This window comes from Trachemys scripta, chromosome 2 (assembly GCF_013100865.1).
Source record: "Trachemys scripta elegans isolate TJP31775 chromosome 2, CAS_Tse_1.0, whole genome shotgun sequence".
NCBI lineage: Eukaryota > Metazoa > Chordata > Testudines > Emydidae > Trachemys > Trachemys scripta.
In genome coordinates this window covers 276684485-276697216 of record NC_048299.1, presented here as the reverse complement: position 1 = coordinate 276697216, position 12732 = coordinate 276684485, and the positions used below count along the sequence as shown (strand labels likewise).

Here is a 12732-nt window from a genome sequence, read left to right as displayed (position 1 = left end):
CCTGCCTTCTGGGTTAGGGAAGTGGGTTCCCTGTAGTGAGTTTCACTTGCAGTCCAAGTTCCCAAGGACAATCACTGAGGAGGGAGTGACAGCAGGACACCAACGCCAACCTGATTTCACTGTGCCAGGCCTGTAACCTGCGAGCCTGGGCTAGGAGACGTGAAAGGGTCTGGCGCTGATGTTCACAGCCCATCCCCCCCCAGAAAGACCTGCTCGGCTTCACGCTATCCCGACACCCAAACCAAGAACGTAACTCCTGACGCCGAGGGCAGGGGACTTACATTGTACAGGTGGGAGAACTCGATCTCCAGGGGCGTGAGCAGAGTGCGGGGAGATGGCTTCACAGTCACCGAGATGACTTTGGAGTTCAGTACCGTGGCGTTCCTGGGGAGAGAAGGAAACCGGCACTTTAGAGAGGACGGAGACGGTTACACAGAGAGAGACCCACTGGGCTACCTGGAATAAGCCCAGCTACGACCATAGCAGTACGCTAGGCGTGGAATCGGTCCAATCCATGTAGTCAGCATCCAATGCACTTCCTGCTGTCAGACCCCACCCCACTGCTGTTCTGGAGCCCCTGCCAGCTCCACTGAGCTCCCTCTGGAACGAGAGCACTGGCCCGGCAGCACGAATGGATAACAAGGGACTCTCTAACCAACCAACTCCCTGGCATGGACTCGGATGGCTGCATTAGCCCCTCTCCTGGTACTTCAGTAACACCTGCTATCCCCCAATCTCAAAGCCCTTCGCTAAACCCGTTAACCCTCGCCACGCCGTGGGTAACGGGTGCGTACAATGTTATCTTCAGATAGATGGGAAATTAGAGAGACAAGGGGAGTGAAGTAATAGCTTTCATTGGACTGGATGAGAAGACAGAGGCCCAAACTTTCAGCCCAGGGTGTCTAATGTTAGGTGCCTAGACTGACATTTTCAGGAGTGGCTAGTGATTTGGGGGTCCCCGCTGGAGATGCCATAAAGGGGCCTGATTCTCGGAGGATGGGTGCTCAGCACTTTCTGAAAATCAGGCCCCTTTAAGGTGTCCTGAGTTGGGCACATAAAATCAGAGGTGAATCGTGGTCCTCATGTACTAGCCGGGAGCTGTGGGGCTCAGGTGACACATAGGCACCTACTTGCAGACAGCCACATTTGGTTGCCCATGGTGGCAGGGCTGGGAATAGATTCCGGGACACTCCCAGTCATCACTGCACTGACCACTAGGGAACACTCCTTCCCTATTCTGATTCTCACTTATCCCAGGCATGTTTTAAATCATTTGTTTTTCATCAGGGTCTTATTTTCTATTTACCCAATCACTATTGGGAAAGGCTTTGGGCAGCCAGTTTCTACTCTGGAGTGACGGGGGGCAGAAGGGGGAGTCAGACTTTTAACCCTTTGACTCCCTCTGTCCTGCCACCCCCTTCAACTCCAGACTGTGGCTTTGATACCAAGGGCCTCCATTTGGACTGTCACTCCTCTCTCAGGGTGGAACCCCCAGAGCTGGAAGGGACCTTGAAAGGTCATCAAGTCCAGCCCCCTGCCTTCAATAGCAGGAGCAAGTACTGATTTTGCACCAGATCCCTAAGTGGCCCCCTCAAGGATTGAACTCACAACCCTGGGTTTAACAGCTCAATGCTCAAACCACTGAGCTATCCTTCCCCAGCTCTAAGGCCACAACTATCCAAGAATTGTGGGATCGAAGAAGAAATGTAACATAGTTAAAAATAAATGTCTTTAATGCTATGTGTGATTAACCTGTGGAACTTACTGCTGCAGGAGATGATCAAGGCAAGTCAATAGAGAGGAGACCCATACATGAATAAGACTAGCCATTGCTATTTACCAGGGTAAATCTGTAGTGACTCCTTTTGTTTAAATGGAATGACTCTGGATTTAAACCAGTGTTACTGAAAACAAAATCCGATCCTTATTCCTCCTGCTCCCAGGAAATAGACTGATCATCAGTTGGGGTCAGGAAGACAGTTACCCTATAGTACGGCATTGCATGATTAAGTACATTATTGGGTCTACTCCCATCTCCTTGCAACATCCCTGATGGATTTTTCCTCCAATCCAGCATTTCTTCTGCACAGTCACAGGAGATTCAGGGCTGTGCATTGTTTAAAGAAAACTGGCCTTAATTAAGCAATGCCATAAATCAGGACCCAGGGGAGAATGCCCTGGCAGAAACTCCTGCGGAAGCCGGTTAGCAGCGCCTATTCACCACTCAGCCAGTGCAAGCTGAAATACCTTTGAATCCTTTGCATCCAGGATGTTTATTGCCCTTCCAGTCTCATTCCCAGCGCTGTAATGGAAGATATTACAGAATACCGTCCCTTGGCTCACTAATTCTAATTCACTAGCCACCCGCCATTGCCAGCGCTAAATCTGTAGGTATTTCAACGATTATCAGCGAGGAGAGAGGCCCTGGTGTTTATGGTAAATGGGCTCACGCTAATCAGTCCAGAACAGATTTAGAAAGTGCCTTAGGATGCTTAATTTACTGCCTCAGTACCAGCCTCAGAAAAAAAAAAAGAGAGAGGAAAAGAAAAGCCATTGCTGAGCACAAAAGCTTCAGCGCCCCGAGGCACTTTGCAGAGGCCTGGAACGCGGCAGACATGTGCAGCCATCCGTGCCACTCTGCTCCGCTCCCCGAGCCTGTCTTGAGCAGTACTGCTCTCGAATGGCACCGTGTGGCAGGCAGCTCCTCTCCCGAGCATGCAGCCCCAGATCTGTCAGGAACACGGCGACCCGAAATGCCTCACAACGGGGAGGGAGAGTGGGGGTGATTGGGTACAAATCCGCCGTGGGGAGGGGATTTCGATGCCACAGTTCTGCTCTGGCATCATATGCCCCGATCCTGCCCAATGCTGAATGCCCTTAGCACCCGCTGAGATCCAGGGAGGCGGGAGCATTCAGCACCTCCTTGCAGGGAGGAAATAGGGATCGTGCCAGGGAGAGAGGGGACTATTAACTCTTTGGCCTCCCCTGCAGCTGTCCTGAGTCTGGGCAACAAGGCAGAGATTTGAGAATTCATTTGATGAGTGGGTTTTGAGGGTTCATTCGCCAGCTCTTTCCACCTGTGACAGGTGCTGCATGATGCCCAGCGCTGGCGCCAGGGACAGTGTCCATGTCACACAGGTGTTGTGTCCCCACTGCTTGTGTCTCTCTGGAGGGGGACCACGGCTATTTCATTTCTCATCCAGACAGATCCCAAGGAATTACGATCCCAGGGAACCTGGCAGCCCATCATGATCTCAGCCCCAGAGGAGATGTTCGCTGAGAGGGCAGGGTTCTCGCCTGCCTCTTTGTAGGAGCATAACACCTCAGGAAGTAGCTACTACTTTGTGCTTCAGTGAGCAGAAGGGAAAGCCCTCCCTGGCGCAGCTGGCCATGTGATGTGCAATGCTGCACAAAAATGGAAAAAAATCCTCCTGACCACCCTGAAAGTGATCATCTTATGCCCTGAAGCATGAGCTTGGACTGAGCCAACTTCACGTGCAGCACCAGTTATTAGTGGCCCAAAAGTTATCCCTGCAGAACTAAATCCTCTCCCTCTTATGCAAGTAGCTCCACTGACTGCTCAGGTCCTGCCTGGCCCCTTTAATTTCCAGTCAAAGAAGCGGGTTTGGGGCTGTCCGAGCACTGAGGGGCTCCAGAAAGATAAGGGTGTCCTTACCTCTGGAGCGAGAGGATGCTCCCCAGGTTCCGGTACAGCACGGTGCCCACCACGAAGACGGACGAGTCATCTGTCTCTGCAAAGTGGCAAAGAGAAGGGAGAGAAAGACAACAGCACTGTGACGATCAGGGACGGTGAAAGCATCATCAGGGCCCGAGGGTAGTTTATGTTGGGCCCATCCTGCAAGCATTAGACTTCAGTGGGAACACATTCAGTGGGGGTAGACAGGAGACAGGGCATGGGAGTAATGAACACAACAGGAAGGGGGTCTTTGTGGAGGCTGCTGCACTCAGGCAGGGCCAAACGTGTCTCCTCGGATCTTCACTTCCCCACAGGCTGAAATTTCCCCCCTGTGCTGAGGGCCCAGGCAAGGCCTAGGTGCCATTTATTAGTTTCAGCGGGGCTGCTGCAGTGGGTGTCTAGCCTGGGACAGGTTATTTTCTCCCTGCCTCCCTCCCACAAGCCGCAGCACCTACACTCACCACATAGGGGCTCCCTATGGCCTAGCCTGGCTTTCAAAATCATGGACAAGGCTCCGCTGCCCTCAGCACCCCACAGGCAGCGCTCAGCACCTCACCGGCTCGGACCCTCTATAATCACACAGGCCCGAGGCCCGTGTATAGGCCTTGAGCTTTAACTGGACTGAGCCGGACTGGAGGTTTCCTGTTCAGAACTCCAGCTAATTCCTCCGACAAGGCCAGGACAGGAGGCACATGCTGGGAGTCTAATCGGAAGCAGCAGCCGCCCTGGCAGCGGCTGAGAGGACACAGCGGTTCGTTCACCTCCGGAGATCTCTAGGCGGGCTCCGCGAGCAAATCCGCAGAGCGGCTCGGAGGAGAAGGTCGCTAGCCCTCGCAGATCAGTTCCGACGACGAGCCGTCAGGGAGCCGAGCTATACCAGGAGAACTCCAGCAGCTGAGCGTGGGAGATTTTCACCCACCGGCTGCAGAGCCCCCGCCTGACCCAGACCCGTCTCCATCCCCGCACGACTCTGCCCTTGACATCAGGCTGTTCTCTTCTCTCTCCGGAGGATGTCGCCGCCGTCGGTGAAAGAGCCACGAACGCCGCATGGCGGGGCCCGGCTCCACTGGGCTGGCTCCCTCACGCTGGCATGATGGACCCTGATGCTATCTGACACTGCACAGCCGGGGCAAAAAGGCCAAGAGGCCGCAGGCCCTTCAGTTCTAATCCCAGATGAGCCTCCAACTCGGTTGTGTGACCTCTGGGCACGTCACTTGCCCTCGCACAACCCAGCTGGGAAAAGCAACAACCCCCCTGAAAACGAGATGCTACATCTGAGCAGAAACTTAATGGGTACAAACATTTATTTGTCCTCTGGCCTGGTCCTGCAGATCCCTACACAGACAAGATCCCCTTCCCCTCCTTTTTGGTAGGACCCCCACACACACATACCCCAGGCTCTCACACTCGCGTGATATCACAGGTGAGCAGAAAACTTTAACCCCACGGGCCTGATTCTCATGTACACCCTTCTGGGCATGCAAAGAGGCTGTCATGTAAATGAGATTCGGGTCTGAATTTCTTGGGTCTTTATCAAGACTTTAGCGACGGAACTGCTCCGTCTTATTTATGACAGAACAAGGAGCAATGGTCTCAAGTTGCAACGGGGGAGGTCTATTTTGGATATTAGGAAACACTATTTCACTAGGAGGGTGGTGAAGCACTGGAATGGGTTCCCTAGGGAGGTGGTGGAATCTCCTTCCTTAGAGGTTTTTAAGGCCTGGCCTAGTTAGGAAGATTTAGTTGGGGTTGGTCCTGCTTTGAGCAGGGGGTGGGACTAGATGACCTCCTGAGGTCCCTTCCAACCCTGATGTTCTATGAGTCTATGAAATTACACCAACAGGTTACCTGGCCTGGCACAGTGTTTTATCTTGATTATCCTTTCTTCAGTAGCCCGGTCACTGGAAGCTGCGCACCTGCACACGGAGCTGTGAAGATTTTTGAGCATTGGCCTGCTAAACCCAGGGTTCTGAGTTCAATCCTTGAGGGGGCCACTTAGGGATCTGGGGCAAAAATCTGTCAGGGACAGTACTTGGTCCTGCTGTGAAGGCAGGAGACTGGACTCGATGACCTTTCAAGGTCCCTTCCAGTCCTACACTTCTATGAAAATTGCATGCCCGGCTCTAGTTGTGTCTTGCAGGCATGATGGATGGCCGGTTTTAAAGTTCTATGGTCGGCTCCTCAGCTGGCGTAAATCATAGAATCATAGAATATCAGGGTTAAAAGGGACGTCAGGAGGTCATCTAGTCCAACCCCCTGCTCAAAGCAGGACCAATCCCCAACTAAATCAGCATCGCTCCCTTGAAGCCAACCACTAATTCCCACCCACTGAAGACCGGGGTCTTTATTTTAGCGAGCTGCAAAGCGGTTGTTCTATAAAGCAGGGGTGGCCACACTTACTGACCCCCCGAGCTGCATATGGCAATCTTCAGAAGTTCAAGTTCAATAATGTAAGTCCTAATTTGGGGTATCTAACCATTTATTGTGCTTGTTGTAAAGGACGTAATGCAGTTTACAAGGCAGTGATCTCTTCCTAGCCTGAGCTGCAGTTCTGGATTTAGTCTTTTCTCTGCTACTGACTCCCTGCTTGACCTTGGGGCAGTCACTTAACTGTGCTGCGCTTCAGTGTCCCCATCAGCAGAATGGTGGTTCTAATGCTGATCTACCCAATGGGACGGACTCTGCAGCTTCATGAATGGCTGTGCTTGGAGATCTTTGGGTGAAAGGTGCACCGGGAAGCTAAGGGATCACGTCAACAACTCGGACAGTCTCCTGCCTTTGCCTCAGCAGAGGACGGTGCCGTCTGATGAAGAAAGCGCAAACTGCCTGCTCTCGCTGATGAAGCCAACCCACACTGGGCACAGCTACAGAGAAAGGGACAAGGTGATGGCTAGTCCCCATTGCAGGCACAATTTAGGCTCCTCTTATTGAAGTACTAGTCTTAAATATTTAGGGCCCAGGCCTGCAAAGAACCGAACACCTTCCACGCAAAGAGGAGCCCTGTGAGCTTACTGAGAACCGAGGCTGACTTCAGTAAGCGGCGTCTACACCCAGTACCCCACAGGATCATGTTTTTGCAGCTGATCCCAACCTCAGAAGACTTGCTGCAGCTAACAGATGGTCCATGGAGTAGCTACAGAATCAGACCCTGGCTGAGTGCTCTAGGATCTGAGCCCTGCAGTTTTCCTTTAAGAGCTGAGATTCAGGATGGCTTGGCTTATGCTCAAGCGAAGGCTGGATTTGCTCGGTTTGCTCCCCCCCTCTCTCTCCCCATGCTGTTTGGGCCTGATAATAGACTGCCGCGGAGCAAATGACCCCCGAGTGATTAATGCCCCCTTTCCTGCAGCTGATGTGTGGTTACAGAGGATTACACACAGGAGGCACAGACATCACTCCAGCTACACGGCCACTGCTCATCCGGCGGCCAAGTATTGCCTGCCTGCCCGGCCGCCAGAGCCAGCCAGGCTAATAACCCGGAACGTTACATATCCGCCGCACGATGAATGGCAACCTTTTCTTCTCCCTCCCTGCCTCCCCCCGAAAAACTCCCTCCATTGCCACTCGGCACTAGGAGCCTATTTTCATGAAAAATACAAATCATTAAATTGGTAACAGTGCTCCCAAACCATTCCAAATGCCAAGACGTTCGCTCCCAGAGAAGCGTCTTTGTGTGCGCTGGTTAACGGCACCGAAATGATGCCGCAGACCAGAGAGAAAACAACACACAACCCCCACTGAGGGCTGGAAGGAACAAGTTCAGGGTCCAGCCTGCACTGGGAGGGGACGTCCTGCCCAGCTGATGGCTCGCCTGGAACCCAGCGCATCAGGTTCCTCTCAGACTAAGTGGAGCGAGTAGGTTATTATTGTCTGCAATGTGCCTCAGGTGCATTGCTGCTCTGGGGTTTGGCTCTGCCTCCAGCTGTTTTCTAAGCAAGAAGCTGTTGTGTCTAGTAATGGATCCGCGCCCGAATCCGGGACGTGAACGAATCTCCTGAACTTGCAGGGGAGCTCAGACGTGGATCTAAACTACGCCTCATCTTTAAGGCTCAGTGCTGCGTTCAGGGCCAGTTCCTCTTGGGCAGATACTCGCTAGCTGAGAGCAGAGCTTGCGGACAGAGCGTAAGTGATTGACGCCCCCTTGACGCTGAAGAACAGCGATGCTGCAGCGGCACTCCCTTACCTGCCAGCCCCGTAGAGAGGATGCTCTTGGAGATGGTGACCTTGTCCTCGGAGGTCCTGGCCCAGTCCACCATGCCCCTCCAGCCTTTCATGGGGAAGCTGATGTCAGTGGCTGCATTGGCGGGGAGTTTGTGGATGCTGAGGACTTGAGGGGAAACAGAAACAGTGAGTAAAGCAAGGCCCAAATGGCCCGCTCAATATTCACACTTCCATCACTGAAAAACTTGTAGGTGCACTAGCAGGACAGGCGCTTGGCAAGAGTCGGTATTTGCTCTCACATACACGGGTGTAAATCCAGAGTAACTCCATTGTCTTTGTTTACACTGGTGTAAATCCAGAGTAAACTGACTTCATTTACAGCAGTGTGACTCCAGAGTGACTCCAATAACTTCATTCACATTGGTGCAACTATGAGTAGAAATTCAGTCCCTGACCATTCAAAGACAATGAGCACCCAAAATTTTGGATTTTCCACTCTTTGAAAATGCGGCCCTCCATGTTGTATGTACGGTGCAAGGGGGAGCTCAGACCAGACAGATGGCGTTCCTTTAGCCTGGAGAGAGGTCAAGGCCGTGCATGAACTGTCTCAGAGAAAGCCCCTCCTTGCCCATTTGGCTAATGGAGCACCTTGGGGCAAACCCCTCTTTAGCTGGTGGGACGGTGCTGGTAAGAACAAGCAGGGCTCTGGGAAATGTCTCTCCCTGCCTACCATGAGTTGAGGCGACTGGGGATTGAGAAGGGATGAGCTGTGAGCACACGGGGCTTTGTGATCTTGGTGGCCAAGAGTGTGGATGAAAGCAGAGGAAGCTTTAACCAGATCCTGTCCAGGAGAGCTGGGATCTCTGGCATGGCAGAAGGTATTTGTTCAGCGAACGTCTGTGCGTAAAGCAAGGTGATAGCAGTAGGCAGGTGGAGCTGGAGTTTCTGTTCACTGAGCAGGATCCCCCTGCATCCTTCTGTCCCTCCATACTTCCTCAGCCTCCTCCACCCTCGGATTAAACTCAAGACACCTTAACCCAAATGCTGCCCTTGTTCCCAGCCATATGATCCTAGCGATGGCACTGGGCTTGTACTGATGTGAATGGAGCTGTTAGCCTGACCAATGATGTTTTATGCCTTGAACCATATGTTCCATCACACCTAGGCGGGACACACAGAGAACATATTTGCCTTCTTGGGAGCATGAATGCAGCACTCAGCCTGAGACGCTTGTACCATCCCTTTGATAAACTCTGGAGGGAGCAGAGAGAAGAAGGATGGTCTTGGGTTTGAATGAGTGGGCTGCAACTTAGGAGAGCCCCGTTCCATCCCCAGCTCTGCCAGACTCCCTCTAGGACCCCGGGCAAGTTATTTCATCGCTCTGTGAGGAGAACAACCCTTCCTTTCCCTCAATCTTTGCCCGTCCCATCTACTGAGCTTGTAAACTGATGAGGGCAGAGACTACCTCTTCCCATGTGTATGTACCAGGGCTAGCACCAGGACCAATCTCAGCTGAGGTCTCTAGGCATTACCAGAACACTGCTTCTGTTACTGGTGTCGGTCCACTGGCCTGGAGTCCCATCCTTTACAGCGGCTGATTCTTGACGGGAGAGCTGACCTGCCTGCTCCAGCCTCCGTCGGCCTTAGAGAAGCGCGAGCTCTGCTGACAGCTGAGGACAGCACTGCTTCACTTCACCTCCCGTTACCCCAGAAGCCTTCCAAGTTAGCACATTTCCCACTAAGAGTAACAGCGGGGAGCCTGAGCCCAAGGACCCGGGCTGCATCTGCTCCCTCCCTTCCTCTTACGTGAGAACAAGTCACTGCTCCCTCCCGGCCCCTGGCCAGCCTTTTCCCCTCCCCAGGCTCACAGCCAGCTCATAAAAACTGCAAAAACCAACGGCCTGGTTTGAATCTGCCTGTGGAGCAGGGGAGGGGAGCGGAATCCAAACCGACTCACCTAGATTGTCCGTCACTTGGTAGGAATCCCGGAAATCTTTCATGCGAAATCCAATGACATCAATGAAATCCTCCACAAGCCTGAACAGCTCCTTAGCATTCGGTCCCATCTGCAAACCCAATGAAGAGAGGTCAAATATTTAGTGGCACAGATAGCAATGAGCTCACCCTGGGCCTCTCCAAGGGCCAGGATTCAAGCCAGGCTTATCCCACACACAGAGAGCCGGAAGCATTCTCTGCTCATGCTGGAGTACCGCGGAGTAGTGAACAACCATGGGGGGCAGAGAAATGATCCAAGGAGATAGAAACACGGACAGGAAATGACAGTATAAGATTCGGTTTGGGAAAACGCAGCTGATGGCCATGGAGGAGAATAGTCCTGACCACAACAGGAGGGCAAAACCACAACGGGAGGGCGCTGATAGTGACCTACCAACCTACCCTCCTTCCTCAAGGTTACTTATCCACCCACCAGTCTGGCCCGGGAAAGCCACAGCAGACATTTACAGGTTCCCAGGACCTGCAGTTAGCTTAACGTGGCCAGCAAATGAGACATGCCAGGCCATACCTTCAGGTGGTGTAACTCAGCAGTGCTCCATTTACATCCACTGGAGGAGCTGGCCTGATGTGTCCACCAACAAGGCCAATGTGATTTGGCGCTGCACATGCAGAGCCATCACGTGATGGGGCACAGAGGTAATAGATCCCAGAGGCAAACCCTGAGAGCCTCACTCATTCAAAACTCCCCTTCAATTCGTGGACTTGGGGGGATCTGGTTCCTGGAATATTGTGCTCAGCTCTGGGAGTCAACATGACTGGAAATCATTGAGCAAAGAGAGGGAGTCCAGAGGGTCCTTGCCCGCACCACTGTTCCTGGACTGAGTACAGCTAGGCTGGTCCAGACTCAACAGGCTAAGCAAAGGGAACGTTTTCACACAGCTGTGAAACAGGATGCAATACCACTGTTCGAGCACTGCTGTTACAAAAATGGGGGAGCCCATTCCTCAAATCTGGGTACACCAAGAGCATGTCTAAATCCCAGCTGGGAAGCAGACATCGGAATTTAGGCAGGGAAGCGCCTCTCTTAGGCCCATATAGTACGTATCCCCTTGAATGCCCGCACCCAGAATATTTAGATGTCCCACGGGGGTGCCAATGTCTGAAAACTGGGGCCACCATGAGCTGTTGTTGGAGGGGATGTTCTGGCCCTTTCCTATGTACAGTTCTCTGTTGAGAGCCTTCATACTGAGGAGTACTGATCTCTGAACCACCTGGTCCTACCTCCATGAGAGACCGCTGCTCCCTACCACGGCCCTCCAGCGGGACCCTGGCTTAGACTGTCATGCATACAGCATGGATCATTCCCAGTAGCAGGACCCCAGCTGCTAGAGGTCTCCTTGCCAAAGCCTGGTTGTGTTTAGTGACACAAGGCATGACCCTGGGCCAATGTCTCTAACCTACAACAACTAAAACCTAACTCCCCAAACACTCCTAGACTTAAAATTCACACCTGCCTATGCACAGGAGAATTGAGAGAAATAAGGACCATTGTGTTTTGTTTTCTTTATATACCCTGTCACAATTTTGCCTGGTACTTCGATATCAAAGTAATTGCATCTTAGATCGATCATAGGTTGATTGCACAGTTTAGTGATCAAGCAGTTGTACAAACAGCTACCTGTAGAGGGGAATATCCCCGGCCAACCCATAGATCTGCGTAGGAAGAGAATACTGTTAAACAGTCAGGGAAAACTCTCCATCTGAGCTGTCACTGAATATGCAGCGAGAACAGGGGAAGGAATAAGACACTAAATGTGTGCTACCATATGAGAGTTGTTGGGTTTGTTTGGTAGGTTGGTTGGGTTTTTTCTTTTTTTTTAATGGAGAGATGGTTGCTAAAGTCCTGTATTAAAATGGCATGGTAGATTGTGTGTGCCTGCACCTATCCCCTCCGCTAGGTGGACTGAGACTAGATCCAATGTATGTTGCCCTCTAGCGGTTGGAGGATTTTAGAGACGCTATTACCAGTGATTCTCCTCTTGGTGCTCATGGGAGAGCAGACTCTGGATTTAGAACTGAAGTTTTAGGCCAAGATCCTATTTCTCATTCAAACATACGGGAACTGGGCATCCATATCCCTTAGGCATGGTCCTCGTGCTGTCTATAATAGTGGCGGTGGTCAAAAGATGAAAGATCCTCTGATTGATATCAAAGCAGCGCAGAAAATAACATCCGCTGTCATGAGAGTGCAGACTGGTCACGCCGCAGGAATGAACATCGGGGGTTGTCAGAGGCCAGCAAGCCAGGTTTACAACACAGGGAAGCTGATAAGGGAAAACCACTGGGAACTAACTGCAGCCGTGAGAAAACTGCAACTATTTTTATGATGATCAACAGGGTTCCTGCGTTGTCATGACGACTCAGCAGAGTCCACTCCACAGTGACTATTCTGAAAGGTGGATGTAGACACGTATTTGCTAAATTGAGCATTCACCTCCTCTGGAACCAGCCAGGGTCATCAATTTCCAACTATGCTGGGGAAACACCAGCTAGAGGGGCAAAAGGTGAGCTCAGTCTCGAGGTCTGTTCAATACTTGGTCTGACCCCGTTTACCTAGGTAATGCACCCCTCCCCCTATCTGACTCATTTCAGAGAAGCCTCCGAACAGACGTCAGGTGGTAACATCTTCCCACCATTACTGACCTAGCCCACCTTTGACCTCTTGCAGAGGAGCCAATCCCTTCCAAGCTCAATCAACGTTCAGTGCCTGCTATGCGCCAACAGCACAAACCTTCCCTGGAGCTATTTATTTTCATTTCATTTCCCCTTATGCAACAGTCTTTCCCTCACCCCCTTGACGTAGGGGGGTCTCGGATTAAACCGGCAGCTCCTTAGCTGCCAGAGAAGTACAGTGGCCATTC

At 52.0% G+C, this 12732-nt stretch overlaps 1 protein-coding gene across 1 annotated transcript in view; it reads right to left on the bottom strand.

Moving 5' to 3' along the window:
- Positions 1-12732, bottom strand: part of ADGRB1 (adhesion G protein-coupled receptor B1) — a gene marked incomplete in the record, with an annotated part of 371095 nt that overhangs the window by 141959 nt on the left and 216404 nt on the right. Inside the window, 4 exon segments of the mRNA XM_034763711.1 lie at positions 282-384; positions 3677-3752; positions 7878-8021; positions 9813-9921. Of these exon segments, the coding sequence (XP_034619602.1) occupies positions 282-384; positions 3677-3752; positions 7878-8021; positions 9813-9921 (432 nt within the window).